Here is a 16,617-nt window from a genome sequence, read left to right on the forward strand (position 1 = left end):
ATTTAAAAGCATTTGACAGACGAATTTAAGTATCCAATTAGAAGGAAATCCAGTGACTAAAGTACATGAGAGTGATTATTCCTCTATAAGGGAGGGGGTTGGCTTGAAATAATCATCATGCTGAATTCCATAAGTTGTGGTTTTTTGAACATTTTTGGTCATTTACGAGGAAAGTAAAATTTCCCAATCCCCAAATTTATAAACCATGTTGAGAGACAAAACGCACTTCTAGACTTAACTGTATTCTAAACCAACGTCTAAATCAATATTCTGGGCCTCCAAGGCCAAGTGGATGGTAATCTGGAGCCGTAATCCTATGTCCTTTATGACTATGGTTCGAATCGTGATGTTGTAAATCCTTTCGTTTGGGATGGGAGTCAAGGGTGTGATCCTAACAGTTTAGCTTGATTAACACGCAGATGATGAAAATCATGGTTATATTTCTTCAAAAAAAAAAAAATCAAATTCTTCTCGTATAAGACAATTCAGTTTGTATTCTGATTATTTTAAAATGACCTGGTTATAGTAAAAATACTATTCCACTCTAGCTTTTAAAGGGATATACAGAAGACGTATATTCGATATAAAAAACAAGTACACCAATGCAAATCTCAACATGAAATTAAGCTGAACCAAGGACTCATGTGCTGTCAATTCAAAGGTTTTTATATTTCTACTGTATATTGTTTAGTTCATAAACCTAAATGTCTTGTCAAAACATGCAAAATATTGAGATTTTTGGAAAAAAAATTGCAATTCTTTTTTGAATAGTTATAAATGTGACGCTGACACCAGAAAATAGATGGAGACTAAATCTGTTATTTTGTAAAAAAAAAAAAAATTGCACACTAAATCCGCAAGCCAAAATTGCAGCTTTTTTCTAAGTTTTTGCTTTCTGAAGGGTTGTCTCAGCAAAGTCACTTTACTTTGGCTTCAATTTTCTTAGCTGCATGATATATTGCCCATGTTTTACTATATGGCTTCAGCTGTACCTTGGCGTTTTCCATTTTCTAATCACCTACCTTGAAAAAAGCTGGTAAGAAGTTATAAGTATTACTTTGCTTGGGTTAGAGCGTTTCTCTGATATGTGCTTGCGTGTTATGCTTTGCATGTTAAGCTTTCTTGACTCGATCATTCGTAAGTTAATTTATAACAAAATACGTTACTTTAGCAGATTTGAATGTCATTTAGGAGATGTGTTTCATTTGTGGCCTTATTTGTCATATATTGTGAAAAACCAGCTTTATAACCCCTTAGAAATGAGTCACTAATTTCAGAATTCGTATCAGAAGTTTTTCTTCTAGTGATGGCCAAATGTCCAACATCACTTATCCCACTTAAACAGAAACTATTGAATATTTTGATAATTTCTTTTTTCATTGGCGGATAGGTTAGGGCATACAAAAAAGGATTGGTGCAAGCTGAAATTTTGCAAAATGTGCCACATAGCATCGATGAAAAAGGCGTTATATATTCCTTATTATTAAAAATTCCTAGTAAGACTACGATAGCGTAAGGTGTCCAGGCTATCGCCCACGTTGAGATTAGGCCGAAAACTGTTTTAGCAATTTGAATTTCAACTTTTTGACGATCTACATTATCAGCCACATTTTCAGAGATTTTGAATTTGCTCCTGTGAACTAGAATAAAAATATTAATATATGAGAACAAAATAATAAAACATGGCAAGCACCATGCCCCAAAAAAGAAGGCAAAAATAAAAATTCTGTTCTGGACATTATCAGTAAGATAATCAAAGCTGCAACTCGTTAAATATCCCTCTGGTACGTATCGGCTTATTCCAAACAGAGGTAATGAAGCAAAACACATTGAGTAAAACCATGCAAAAACTATCTGAAGCATCGACTTTGTTAGTGTTGACTTTCTTCCAAGGTCAAAGGGTTTTGATATGACCCGGTATCGGTTATAAGCAAGAATTGTCAAGATGACGATGGATGCTGTTCCTGCCAATCCACCAACGAAACCATAAATTTGACATCCTGGAAAACGTTTAATTAGGTTCCAAAATTTGTAAAAACCCTTTATGCAGACATATTTTTTTGTATGATAATTATTTTAAAGTTGATCCATCTAGTCAATAAATTAAGTAATATATGTCAAAGAGGCGTAATTTTCCAGCACTTGGAGAAAAGAGGAAGTAGCTGGGGAGAGTAAGGGTAATAGACAGTCATTACACATGCCCCTTGTGTAATAAGGGTGAAGATCTGCATTACTTCATATTTTTTTCCCATGAATTACAAGATTTAAGAAAAGGAATTATTATACAATAGTTTGGGATCAAATAGTTGGGAATGACCCACAGAGAGAGATTTTTTTGTTTGATGTATTTCATCGTTTCGTTTTTAGCTATAGCCTATCTGGCTTTGAAGTAACTACCAAAAACAAGAAGAAAAATAGAGAATTATTTTCGTAAGACAGTGGAATTCTAATTTGAGTGAATATTTTGGCCGAATGTCTAAGGACTGTCCTCAGTAAAACATAAATATATAAAAGAAAAAAGAGTTACAACACCATAGGACCAATAAAACTAAAATGAAATTTTCTTTAAACAGTCCCAACATCCTTACATCAGCGAAGTTTAACCAGGACTGATAAATAAAACGTGGCGAAACAAGGCAATTCCTTGAAATGAAATTCATAAAATGAAAAATTCAATTCATTGACTGGGCCGAAATATTCATTCAAATTTAAATTTGACCGTCTTACGAAACAAATTTCTATTGCTTTTCTTGTTTTGATGTTTGTGATGGAAAGGCAGTTTGATCTTTGCTGCTATTTATGGCTTTGAAGTATTTACTATCAATCTATCATTTGTGCGACATTTTGTGCAATCATGTGAGTTATATTTTTTTTATTATGTGCCTTATTATGTTTGTTTTTGTTTGGCAAATGTTTTATTTTATCTACTTTATTGTTATGCATCATGTTTTCTTATATGTGTTATTGTCATTTCCTATTATTTCATGATATTTTCTGCCATTGCCCAAAGTGGCTCTTATTGCAATAAATATCTATCTATTTATCTATCAGTGGTTTCGAAGGACTAGAATATCTGAAAATGCAATAATATAACTGCAGACGAACAAATAACTAATATTGATAAAACTGTGTGTTTCAGTTAATTTTAGATTTTTTTATATTAGATATAATTCTAAGCCCTAATGTCAGTTGGGCTTAGAAGCTAGAACTAATACACATAGGAACAAATAAATGATAGGCAGAGCAATAACGCTGCCTAAGGAAAAAGTGATATGGATTCCATTTATCATTTGTTTGTTTGTTATTTCTTTCCCTATGGCACTTCATATAGAAAGATGGGTCATATGGACCTGACTCAAAATTGAAAGTTCTCGTGCCCTTTTTAAGAGCTAAAAGTGGTTGAAGGTCGACCAATCCTCCTCCCATGCTCTCTTTTAGCTACCTCCCCCCTCTTAGCTTCCTGAGACATAATATTAAAATTATGAGATAGCTATTTTGTAAACAATAGTCTAAAGATCCAATAAATATACTTCTGGCGATGACATAAGGGCCACTAGGACAAGAGCTATAAATCATGCAAGTTGCGCATTACTTATGTGTATTTTTGGGGGAAGTGGCCTATGTTTGATACTTGGTGGTTTTTAGCTTGCAACTTTCAGAGATCCTTCTCTGCAAAAAAAAACAAACATTAATTTAATATGTATGATTGAGTGGCGAGATAGGAAAAGCAAAACTATGTGCCACCATAGTTATCATACCATAGTAGGAGCGGTGTTGAAATAACTGAAAAAAAAGATTTCGATAAAGGTTTTAAAAATAAGATATTTGCGATACATCAGAAGTGTTTGAGAGTATTCATTTTAAAATTCCAAATAATATTTAGGGGGAGGGGGTTGAAACAAGTCAAAAGGTTGCAGGCGTGTCCAAGTGGTAAGAATTGTGCATATGCAATGCTTCAGGAAGGGTAAAGTTATTAGATCTATAATTTCAGGCAATACCGATGGATATTTTGAACCAAATCGAGACCTTGTGAATCCAAGTTGTGATAAGACATGGTTGCAATATTTCAGGAACTTTTAAGGTACTAAGTTGAAAATTTCTTTGAGTGGGAATGCTGAAATAATCAAAATACACTATATACATTCAAAGGCTATCAAATTACCATAGCTGTTGCATCACCGTAGCAGACATCATTCACTGAAATAGGAAACTCGAGTTCTTAGCGCCCTTCATAAAAAAAAAATTAAGAACAATCAAGCCTCATCCAATCAATTTTGTTCAAAATGCCAATAGCCATTTGAACAAAATTGCAGAGAAGCTGTACAAATGCGCCTCCGGGGATTATATACCCCCTCAAATTCTCTGATATATAGACCGCAAATTTTGCAAATGTTCATTGTTCACAAATGTATTATACAATAGAACAGAGGGGGGGGGGCATTTAGTCCAGGATATTTGATCCCCTAGAAACTTGTGGGGAAAAAATTTTTAGTTTGAGCAAAACAATGTGTGGAGTCAAAGGATAGGAATCCCCAAGAGTGTTCTCTGGGAACAATACATAGACACCAAGTGAACCATTTTCCATATAATTTTTGCTTTAGATTATTGTCATTGCTGTGGCACCATGTTTTTAGCTATTAAAAAATGTCACTAGAACATTTGATATCCGTTCAAAAGCCCTTTACCAAATTTCTAGGACCAGTGGTTCAATACAGTAACCCCTCGGAAAGAATAAACACATCCGTGAGCTACATTCTCAAAAGAAAGAAAAAAAAGAAAAATTTAGTTTTATTAGACAAGAGCTTGAAACCTCTGCAATAGGGCTCTTTAATGTGCTCAATTTTAAGATTTACTCAATTTAATTCAGATTAACATTAAGCTTACTTGCCCCCTTCGGTGTTTCCTCTCTTATTGCAAAACCTAAAGCAAATTATCCCATGCTCTTAGATTTTGATTTGTATTCTTAGACTACGTTAAATTTATATGTTTGGAATCAGCATAAAAATTTTATTTTCTTAGGTATATATAAATCAATCAATAAATTTATTTCTGAACCTGTCAACAAAACAAATGAGGGTTGACAAATGTCAACAAAACATATACGAAGTAATTTCTCTTCGTTTTAAGTTTTAATGTCACTCCTTACTTCCAGTTAAAAAAAACTTGTTTTTTTAATTTTCAAGAATTAAGGAAGGAGTGAGAACCACTCTTCTGCATAATTTTAAGTAGGATTCGGAGATAATTCTGGCTGTTGTTAAACAGTTCGTGGTAACGAACTGTAGTAAGGAGCGACCCGGCTCAATAGTAACCAAAACTCTAAAAAATGGAATTTTGATACCAATAGCTACATCAAAAGAATCGCATTTTAATGCTGGTTTTAAATATATAAGTTTCATCAAGTTTAGTCTTACCCATCAAAAGTTACGAGCCTGAGAAAATTTGCGTTATTTTAGAAAATAGGGGGAAACACCCCCTAAAAGTCATAGAATCTTAACGAAAATCACACCATCAGATTCAGCGTATCAGAGAACCCTACTGTAGAAGTTTCAAGCTCCTATCTACAAAAATGTGGAATTTTGTATTTTTTGCCAGAAGGCAGATCACGGATGCGTGTTTATTTGTTTGTTTGTTTGTTTTTTTTTTGTTTTTTTTTTTTTTTCCCAGGGGTGATCGTATCGACCCAGTTGTCCTAGAATGTTGCAAGAGGGCTCATTCTAACGGAAATGAAAATTTCTAGTGTCCTTTTTAAGTGACCAAAAAAATTGGAGGGCACCTAGGCCCCCTCCCACGCTAATTATTTTCCCAAAGTCAACGGATCAAAATTCTGAGATAGCCATTTTATTGAGCGTAGTCGAAAAACCTTATAACTATGTCTTTGGGGACGACTTACTCCCCCACAGTCCCCGTGGGAGGGGCAACAAGTTACAAACTTTGACCTGTGCTTACATATAGTAATGGTTATTGGGAAGTATACAGGCGTTTTCAGGAGGATTTTTTTGGTTTGGGGGAGGGGTTGAGAAGAGGGGGATATGCTGGGGGAACTTTCCTTCGAGAATTTGTAATGGGAGAAGAAAATTTTCATGAAGGGAGAGCAGGATTTACTAGCATTATTTAAAAAAAAAACAATTAAAAAATAAAAGTGAAAAAGCTTTTTCAGCTGGAAGTAAGGAACAGCAATAAAACTTAAAACAAACAGAAATTATTACCCATATGAGGGGCTCACCTCCTTCTAATACCTCGCTCTTTACGCTAAAGTATTTTCGGTAATTTCAACTACTTATTCTACGGCTTTTGTGATTCAGGGGGTCATTCTTAATGAATTGGGATAAAATTTAAGCTTTAGTGTAAAGAGCGAGGTACTGACGATGGGGCGAATCCCCTCATATATGTAATAAAAACATGAGAATACAAAAGTTCTTTACGTAAGCTAATTTATAAGTTACGTAAATCTTTTACCAATAAAAAGACTCGAAAAAATTAAAAGTTCTAGTTGCCTTTTTAATTAACCAAAAAATCGGGGGGCAACTAGGCTTCGTCCCCGGCTCTTTTTTTCTCAAAATCATTCGATCAAAATTATGAGAATGCCATTGAGCCAAAAAAAAATATGCAAATTTCGTTTTGATTATTCCTCTGCGGAGAGCCAAAATCAAAACATGCATTGATTCAAAAACGTTCAGAAATTAAATAAAAAAACAAGTTTTTTCAACTGAAAGTAAGGAGTGACATCAAAACTTAAAACGCACAGAAATTACTTCGTATATGAAAGAGGCTGCTTCCTCATCAACACCCCGCTCTTTACGCTAAAGTTTTTTACTGTTTTAGAAAGAAGAATTGAGAGAAAGAGTCAAACTTTAGCGTAAAGAGCGGGGCGTTGATGAGGAAGCAGCCTCTTTCATATACGAAGTAATTTCTGTGCGTTTTAAGTTTTGATGTCACTCCTTACTTTCAGTTGAAAAAACTTGTTTTTTTTATTTAATTATTCTCAGGACGAAAACACAACATGTGTAAAATTGAAAACAAAATCTTTAATTTTGAAATGACGCTCCGGCCTTTAGGACGCTTAAGGGACATTTTTACCTTGACACTTGTCTGTAGTATTTATAGAAGTTTGTTATGTAAGTTAATTTTTAAATTACTTATATTTTTTACTAATGAAAATTTTCGTAAAAAGATTAAAAGATTAAAACTTGCAAAAACGTTTGGCAAATCATGGTAGATGATGGTATTCCAAATCAATTCATAGAGCTGTTGAAGGCTTACTATGAGCATTGCAAATCAACCTTTAGACTGCTTGGTGAAGAAACTGAGCCCTTAATATGGGTTGAGGTATAAAACAGAGGTGCATATAGTACCCTGCTTTATTAAACTACTGTAAAGACTGGATTCTAGAAAGAGCACTCTTGAGTTTTTGATGGTGTCGCTTAGGAATTGGGCATTAAAGTGCCTGACGTGGACTGCGCATAAGAAATCGATGCTTTTCTGCTTATCCAGCAACTACCAAAACAATTTTATATCAAATACCGTATTTCCATCAGCTACTGTGTATGAAGATCAACACTTTTAAAACGAAACTCAAACACGTAAATATGCAATCGGACTATTAGCTTGTACTTTACGGACAGAAATTTTAAATTTTCGATAGCTTCAATTATCTTGGCTAGCTAATAGACTCTCGTAAAGGCTGCGATTTATCATGCAGAACAGAATCAGCAAAGTGAAAGCCATCTTCTCTCAGCTACATCATCATGTATGGAACGGACAGGAGATTGGTAGGAAGGTAAAAAACATGTTCCATAAAACGGCTGTTTGATCTGTTGTCTACGTGTCTGAGAATTGACCACTGAACACGCGTAACCTACGTGATATAGGTTTGTTTGATAACCCCTGTTTACAAAATATCCTAAGGATTTGATACTGTGACTGAATCTCTAATGCTGAGATGTGCCAGCATTGCCGTAACCTCAAGGCCATCGCCATGACTTATCAAACGGAAAAGACTACACTGCCTTGAAAACTTCCTGAGGAGATCCGATGACGGTGTCGTCATATGCAAATGGTTGTAGAGGCATCTTTGCTAGATTGGTGCATGTGCCCAGGTGGTCAATTGAAGAATTGGTGAATAACTGTCAAAAACAGTCTTGACACCATTGGAGGGGTGTCGAAAGTTTGGCCGAAAGTGGGAGAGATGGCTGAAGAGCTGGAACAAGATCGTTAAAAATGGGATTCAGCCATACGGAGTCTTTTAGATTCCCAAGGGGGCGTCCGTGTCTTGTCCCGCAACAAGTGCAAGTAAGTAAGTACATGGACCACTGGCGGATCCAAGGAGAACCAATGCCCCCCCCCCCAAGTTCTTTTAGGTGTCCTCATCCTTGTTTTTCTCTTTTTAATACTAGTTAAATAGTAAAAGTGACACTATAGAAATCAATGTCTCTAAAGGATAAATTTAAAAAAAAATAGGATGACTGGTATTATCAAAAATATCTGCTTGAACGTAATTTTGATGATAAGAAAAGTTGATACATAGCTTACATTTTTAGTTATTGAGCATTTTCTGCACATTCTACTCGTCCGGACAATGGATTTTTACTCAGTCTATTGCCAAATAATAGTTGTGTTTAATTTTCTTACGACATTCAGGAAATTTACAATTTCCAGGATTCTATTATTGTGTTTTTTTTCTCTCTCTTTTTTACTGATTGTTTTTACAAGTGTCCTTATTTTAAAGATTACCGTCTGCGCGTGTAAACTGTTAAATTAAAATCTGAAGGTCTGTTTTTTTTATCGAAAGTTAAATTCTCGGTTTTTTCTAATTTTCAGTTCATCCAAATTCATCGAAATTTTTGAGTTATATATTTTTCTTCAATATTGCCTAGATTTAAGTTGAATTTCTAATGAAGGTGGCAGAGTATTTTGGGTCTTTTAATTGCAAAAGAAATGTTGTTGAATTTATAGATATATACTTATTGGGATCATATTTCCCCATACTTACGACGTGTTGTCGACGTAATACCTTAATACTTTTTGGAATTAGAAGACTAAGAGGATTTTCCCACCTTCATTAGAAATTCAAGCCACATTTAAGCAATCTCTTTTCACGGTCTAATAAATTAAAGTATCAATTCTAAACGACACAAGTAGCATTAAAAGGAGCTTCTAATTTTACTTGATCCAACAATTTTCTAATTATTATGGAACTCTCAGAATTTATAATTTCCAGGGCTCTATAATTGTGTTTTTTTCTCTCTCTTTTTTACTGATTTTTTACAAGTGGCCTTATTTTAAAGCTTACCGTCTGCACGTGTAAACTATTAAATTAAAATCTGAAGGTCTTTTTATTTTATCAAAAGTTAAATTCTCGGTTTTTTCTAACTTTTCAAGACATTTATGGTTGTGTGAGTCTCCACTAAACCAATGCAAATAATTAAATTTCTTTTTTAGTGTTGTTGGTGCTTTAAAATATAACCTTGACTTAGAGTTACTAATTAAACTACCAAGTTTTAAAAAAATTCTATAATATTTTCAGTTTTGTAAACTCAAAAATTTCCAAGGTAATAATCCATGTTTATATTATAAACTGAAATAATTTATTAAAGAATATTTTCGTTTTGCTTTACTTACCAATATCTCCAAGAACTGGTCCATTCCAGAAACTGTTAACAACAACTATTGGGGATTGCATGGTTATGACCATATCGCTTATTGCAAGGTTCAGGACAAGAACATTAGAGGATGTTAGTAGATTTTTCGTTCTATAAAAGAGAACATTTATATGGCAATGTAAATCTGGGGCCTAAAATGTATATTTAGCTTAAACTGTATTCATAGGCCGTATAAATGTTGGCAAAATCCTTAGATATATTTTTTTTCCTAGACACACTGTCTTTCTATGACGAACATCGAAAAGTTCGAATAGGAATAAGTCTATTTATTAGACAGTGAAAAGACATACAAAAGTACGGACATTAAGACCATATATACAGCGATCGTCATCAGCAGATATACCAAAACCTTTAATTTAATACTAACATATATATACAGGGCAAAATAATTAATTCCAGCTAATTCACTAGATTTCTCTGAGAGAGCTGAGTTCATCGAAATTTTTGAGTTGTATATTTTTTCTTCAATATTGCCAAGATTTAAGTTGAATTTCGAATGAAGGTGGCAGAATATTTTTGGGTCTTTTAATCGCAAAAGAAATGTTGTAGAATTTATAGTTATATACTTATTGGGGTCATATTTCCCCATACTTACGACGTGTTTTCCACGTAATACCTTAATACTTTCAGGAATTAGAAGACTAAGAGGATTTTCCCACCTTCATTAGAAATTCAAGCTACATTTAAGCAATCTGTTTTCACGGTCTAATAAATTAAAGTATCAATTCTAAACGACTCAAATAGCATTAAAAGGAGCTTCTAATTTTACTTGATGCAAAAATTTTCTAATTATTATGGAACCTCTCAGAATTTTTTTTTTATCTTAAAAAAGAAAAAATCATCACTGTCTATGTTAGTAATTTACATTTGAGTTCAAATTCTTTTTCCAATCATTGGCCTATCATTTTTGACTTGTTTGGCGTGAATTTTTACCATCAAAAAAATTCTTTATGGCTTTTCAATCTCCTTAGGAATTTAGTTCATATTTTTGGCAAAAAGATTTGTTTTTCACTGTTTTATTTAATTATGTTTTCTGTTTTTTCTTACGGAACAAGTCGAAAGATAACTGAAAAAAAAAACGAGTGCAAAAACGACTGCAAAAAAAGCAAGGTATCTGGGTTCAAGAAGATTATATCAACAAAATGAGGCATTCGGCAACTAGGTCAGTGCTCTTTCTATCTAACATTCGGTGTATTAGAACGTTCATTTAAGGACCTGGAGGCCTCTGAAACTGGTATGTCAGCTTTCTAGTCGTAGTACCCTTTGGAAATAAAATAAATTAAAAAAGAACTAATGAAAGTAGACTAACTGTTTAATATTCTTTTTTTTTTGTCTCAGCTATTGTGATTTAATAATGTTATCAAGCAGAAAAACATTAAAACGTATATATTTTTTCATACAGTTCACGATAACAAACTGCAATAAAAGGGATGACATGGGAGAATAGTGATCAAAACTCTACAAAACGGAATTTTTGTGTAAATAGATATATCAAGAGAGTCGGCTTATTATGTTGATTAAATGAAAAACAAGTTTTTTTAACTGAAAGCAAGGAAAAACACTAAAACTTAAACGAACAAAAATTATTAAGCATATGAGGGAGGTGGTTCCTCCTCAAACCTTCACTCTTTACGCTGAAAAAACCTTCTGAAAACTTCCATCCCGTGGAAAATTATCCCCGTGGAAAATCCCAACAGCAGAAAATTTGCCCCTCCACCCAAAAAAAGTATCCATACTTCCCAACAACAAATACTAAAGGTAAACAATGGGCAAACTTTGTAACTTAAGGACCTTTTCCCAGGGGTGATGGCAGTCATTACACCTCCAAAGGTATATTTATTCAACTTTTCAACTATGCTTAACATTATGGCTATCTTGAAATTTTGATCAGTGATTTTGATAAAAAAAGGGGCGTGGGAGAAGATTGAGTTGCCTTCCAATTTATGTAACTTTAAATGACGCTACAACTTTTAATTTTCGTTTGAATGAACCCTCTCTCAATATTCTAGGACCACGGGGTCTAGAATATTTGATTTTTGAAAATCAGGCGATTTTTTTAAAATCAGACAAAATTTTCTCAGGCTTGTAACCTTTGATGGGTAACTTTAAACTTAATGAAAATTATATTTTTAAAATCAGCATATAAAGGTAACTCTTTTGATATATCTATTGATATAAAAATTGAGTTTTGTAGAGTTTTGGTTACTATTGAACCGGGTCACTCCCTACTTACAGTTTACTACCAATAACAGTTTAATTTGAAACATTTAAGATTTATTAAGCTTAGTATTACCCAAAAAGGCTACGAACCTGAGAAAATTTACTTGATTTTCGAAAAGGAAGGGGAGAACATACCCTAAAAGTCATGGAATGTTCATGAAAATCACACGATTAGATTTAACATATCAGAGAACCCTACTGTAAAGGTTTCAAGCTCCTTTCCAGAAAGATCTGGAATTTTGTATTTTTGCCAGACGAAAGATCACGGATGCGTGTCTATTTATTCTTTTGTCTTTTTCCAAGGGGGATCGTATCGAACCAATAGTCCTAAAACATCGGGAGAAGGCTCAATTGAACGAAAATTAAAATTGCTAGTGCGTTTTTTATGCGACAAAAAAGACTGGAGGGTGACTAGCCCCCTCCCTCCCATTTCTCTTTTTTTCTAAAACAACCCGAAAAAATTATTCAAATTTTGATGATTACTCTAATTATACAAAATTTAATGTCGCCCATCCAAAACTACCTGCCTGAGGAATTTTGCCAAATTTTAAAATAGGGGAGATCCAACCCCAAAACAACAAGTGATCTTAATGAAAATCACACCATCAGATTCAATATACAAAACAACTCTTCTGTAGATGTTTCAAGCTCCCATGTACAAATTTGTGGAATTTTGTATTTTTTGTCACAAGAAAGATCATTGGAAATCAATATTTCGAGTGTCATTTTTAAGTGACTAAAAATATTCGAGGTCAGCTATTAACCGCCCCATGCTCATTTTTTCCCAAAATTCATCCAATCCGAAATTCTGATATAGCCAATTTAGCTTCGTGAAAAAATGTAATAGCTATGTCTTTGAGGATGAATCAACCCCTCAGAGTCCCCGGTGGAAGAGCTGCAAGATTTGAACTTTGACCATTGTTTACATATAACATTGTTTATTCTGAATAATATATTATTTTACAGGGGGAATTTTTGGGAGAGGAGGAGGAAGGAATATGTGGGAAAATATTTCTCAGCAGCAGTTTTCCATGGGGAAAACGTATTTTTCTTGTAGGGGGAGTCGGTTTTCCCAGCATTATTTAAAAAAAAAATCACAAATTAAATATTTTAAAAATAACCTTTTTTTTCAACTGAAAGAAAAGAGTAGCATTAAAACTTACAATGAACAGAAATTACTACGTATATGACGCTAAAGGTTTTTCAAAACTTTTAAAAGAGCTTATCAAACAGTTCGTGGTAACAAACTGTAGTAAGGAGCGACCCGGCTCAATAGTAACCAAAACTCTAAAGAACGGAATTTTGATACCAATAGTTACATCAAAAGAATCGCATTATAATGCTGATTTTAAATATATAAATTTCATCAAGTTTAGTTTTACCTATCAAAAGTTACGAGCCTGAGAAAATCTGCCCTATTTTAGAAAATAGGGTAAAACACCCCCTTAAAGTCATAGAATCTTAATGAAAATCGCACCATCAGATTCAGCGTATCAGAGAACCCTATTGTACGAGTTCAAAATCTTAACTACAAAAATGTGGAATTTTGTATTTTTTGCCAGAAGACAAATCACGGATGCGTGTTTATTTGTTTGTTTGTTTTTTTTTTTGTTTTGTTTTCTTTTTCCCAGGGGTGATCATATCGACCCAGTGGTCCTATAATTTTGCAAGAGGGCTCATTCGAACGGAAATGAAAAGTTCTAGTGCCCTTTTTAAGTGACCAAAAAAATTGGAGGGCACCTAGGCCCCCTCCCACGCTCATTTTTTCCCAAAGTAGTCAGATCAAAATTCTGAGATAGCCATTTTATTCAACATAGTCCAAAAACCTTATAACTATGTCTTTGGGGACGACTTACTCCCCAACAGTCCCTGTGGGAGGGGCTGCAAGTTGCAAATTTTGACCAGTGTTTGCATATATTAATGGTTATTGGGAAATGTAGAGACATTGTCAGGGAGATTTTTTGGTTGGGTGGGGGGGGGGTCGAAAAGAGGGGGCTATGTGGGGGAAATTTTCCATGGAGGAACTTGTCATGGGGGAAGAAGATTTCCATAAAGGGGGTGTAGCATTTTCTAGCATTATTTAAAAAAAAACAATGAGAAAATAAATATGAAAAAGTTTTTCAACTGGAAGTATGGAGTAGCATTAAAACTTAAAACAAACAGAAAACATTACGCATATAAGGGGTTCACCTCCTCCTAATACCTCACTCTTTACGCTAAAGGATTTTTAGTAATTTCAACTATTTATTCTACGGCCTTTGTGATTCAGGGGACAAAATTTAAGCTTTAATGCAACGAGTTATTGACGAGGTATTGACGAGTGGGCGAACCTTCTCATATACGTAATAAAAACATACGAACATAGAAGTTCAACGAGTTCAAACGAGTACGAACATTCAAAGTTCAAACGAGGACATATCCTTTTAATAGACACTAATATTTCTTCAGAAAAAAAATACTAGAAATTTCGGTAGTATATGTAGTGACTGTCATCAGTAATATTACCGAAGACGGTCACTGCATATGTGACTAAAAAATCTAGTGTTGCTTCTGAAAATTTATCACTGACTATTAAAAGGATTTATCCTCATTTGAACTTCTATTTGTGAGTTGTCAAAAGGTCGTAACTCAGGAAGGACTGAGCATATTAATTTAGAACTTTCAGAAAATGATAAGAGAGTTGATCAATTGACCAAAAAGACAAAACTGCATGCTAATACTGCTACAACTATCGCTGCTTTTACTGCTACCACAACTACTACTAACACTATTATCACTAAAACTACTACTTCTATAGCAATGACTACTAGGGCTGAGGAAATTGAAATAGAAATCTGAAGAAAAACGTTGAGGGCAATCATCAAAATTTTCAGAAGGGGCTATTATATCAAAAGAAGACTTCAGGGATTATCTTGAGTGGCTTATTCAGTTGACCAAAAGCCATTACTTGCTACTGCTGCTGTTAATGCTGCGGCTACAACTGATACTACTAATAATAATAATACATCATTACTGCTTTTACTGTTCCTACTACTACAAATACTACTGTGATAGCAGTACAATTCAGGCTAAGCATATAAAGTTTAAAATTTGACAGAATATTGAGTGGCAGTTTGAACAAAATTATAACACACAGATAGACAGACAGACAGACAGACCAACAGACTGACAGACCGACCGATAGAGTTTGTGATCGCTATATGTCACTTGGTAGATACCAAGTAAAAAAAAACTGTGCATGCAGAATGTCAAAAGAGCGTATCTCAAGAATGGATTTTGGTATTAAGTTGGACCCTTCAGATAATACCCTACTTAAAGGGGAAGATCAATTGACAAAAAGGTAATATATACATCTTACTAATAACACTATTGCCTCAACTACTTATACTAATGCTATTACTACTACAAAACGACGCCAATTACTAATTTATTGTCAATACCTTGTTAGGCTTGGAGTATTAAGATGGAAGGAAGTCAAAAGGGGGTCATTTGCCCAAATAAGCAATATTTTTGGAACGGCTTTCCGTGCCAAGGTGAAACTTCCGGGGCATCATGAAAGGGATCTGCAACTGATTAAAAGGCAAGATGTACATTCTACTGCCGCTATTAATACTGCTACTACTACTGCTACAACTACTTCTACTAATGCAACACTAACATTGCATCTTAACTACTACCACTACAATTACTGTGATATTAGCAATATTTTCAATATCATAAACGGTGCCGCTCTATCATAATTAGTAACATCACTGATATTTTCAAGATGCTAATTTAATTGGAAAATAAAAGTTCTAGTGCCTTTTTAAGAGTCAAAGTGAGTTAAATGTGGGCGAAGACCCCACTGTCTCTCCATCACAAACATCAAAAACAAGAAGAACAATAGGGAATTCTTTTCATAAGACAGTGGAAATCTAATGTGAATGAATTTTTTGACCCTATGTTCAAGGGCCGTCCTCAGAAAAACATAAATATATAAAAGAAGAAAATTTACAACAACACACGACCAAGAAAAATAAAAACGAAAATTTTAAAAACAGTTCCAGCATCCTTATTTCAACAAAGTTCAACCAGGAGTCCTGGTCCAAGCCATGAATCAAGTCTAACACCAAATATGGATGCTTGCTCTTCAAAGAGGCCTCCAAAACCCTATTGACACCATTCTAGAGAATCATAATTAGGATATCAAGGGTAATTCTCAGCACCAATCATGTGAATTTACAACCTCCAAGTGAGAGAGTCGATGTGAAGTCAGTGGTTGGGTTCGACCATTAGGTCTAGCACACTCCCATCGTACCAAATCACATGTACAAAATTTGCCAACCCAAAATGTCAAACACATAATGTCAATGCATGGCCATATAAACACCAAAAGGAGACGATTTCACACTGATATGGACCACTTTTACCCTCCACTTCATAAAAATGATGAAGATTTGCGCCTGGAGAGAGTGTATCCCCTGAAAAACCATCTGTTGGTTCTTTTGAAAGGAAGTTAGACAAATATAATTCTAGGGGGGGGGGACCATATAAGGGCTGAATAGTGGTATATCAATCACTAAGTCTTCATAGTGTTTTGTCATGAAAATCATCATAAAAAACGAGACGAAGGTATCCTTGCCAGGGGTTAGTCCTAGGCACTTTGACGTTTTTCAATGAGATTTTTTCTGTCAAAGGAGATTGGGGGAGGGTGTTATGTGGAAGGTTCCTTCAATAGAAGAATTTTTCATAGGGGAAA

General features: G+C 34.3%; 1 protein-coding gene across 1 annotated transcript; it reads right to left on the reverse strand.

Moving 5' to 3' along the window:
- Positions 1-485: 485 nt before the first annotated feature.
- On the reverse strand, positions 486-12,101 carry LOC136036604 (opsin Rh4-like). Its single transcript, XM_065718911.1, has 3 exons — positions 12,015-12,101; positions 9,619-9,749; positions 486-2,000 (listed from the first exon to the last, which is right to left on the reverse strand). Exons 2-3 carry the CDS (start codon positions 9,689-9,691, stop codon positions 1,168-1,170), a joined length of 906 nt encoding a protein of 301 aa, XP_065574983.1. The 5' UTR covers positions 9,692-9,749; positions 12,015-12,101; the 3' UTR covers positions 486-1,167.
- Positions 12,102-16,617: the final 4,516 nt, after the last annotated feature.

The sequence above is a fragment of the Artemia franciscana genome, chromosome 15, assembly GCF_032884065.1.
Source record: "Artemia franciscana chromosome 15, ASM3288406v1, whole genome shotgun sequence".
NCBI lineage: Eukaryota > Metazoa > Arthropoda > Branchiopoda > Anostraca > Artemiidae > Artemia > Artemia franciscana.

Coding starts and splice junctions, on each gene's coding strand:
- LOC136036604 (XM_065718911.1), bottom strand. CDS start 9,691: ATGGTCATAACCATGCAATCCCCAATAGTTGTTGTTAACAGTTTCTGG. Junction 2,001..9,618: donor ACCAGTTCTTGGAGATATTG/GTAAGTAAAGCA, acceptor AACGTTTTCCAG/GATGTCAAATTTATGGTTTC.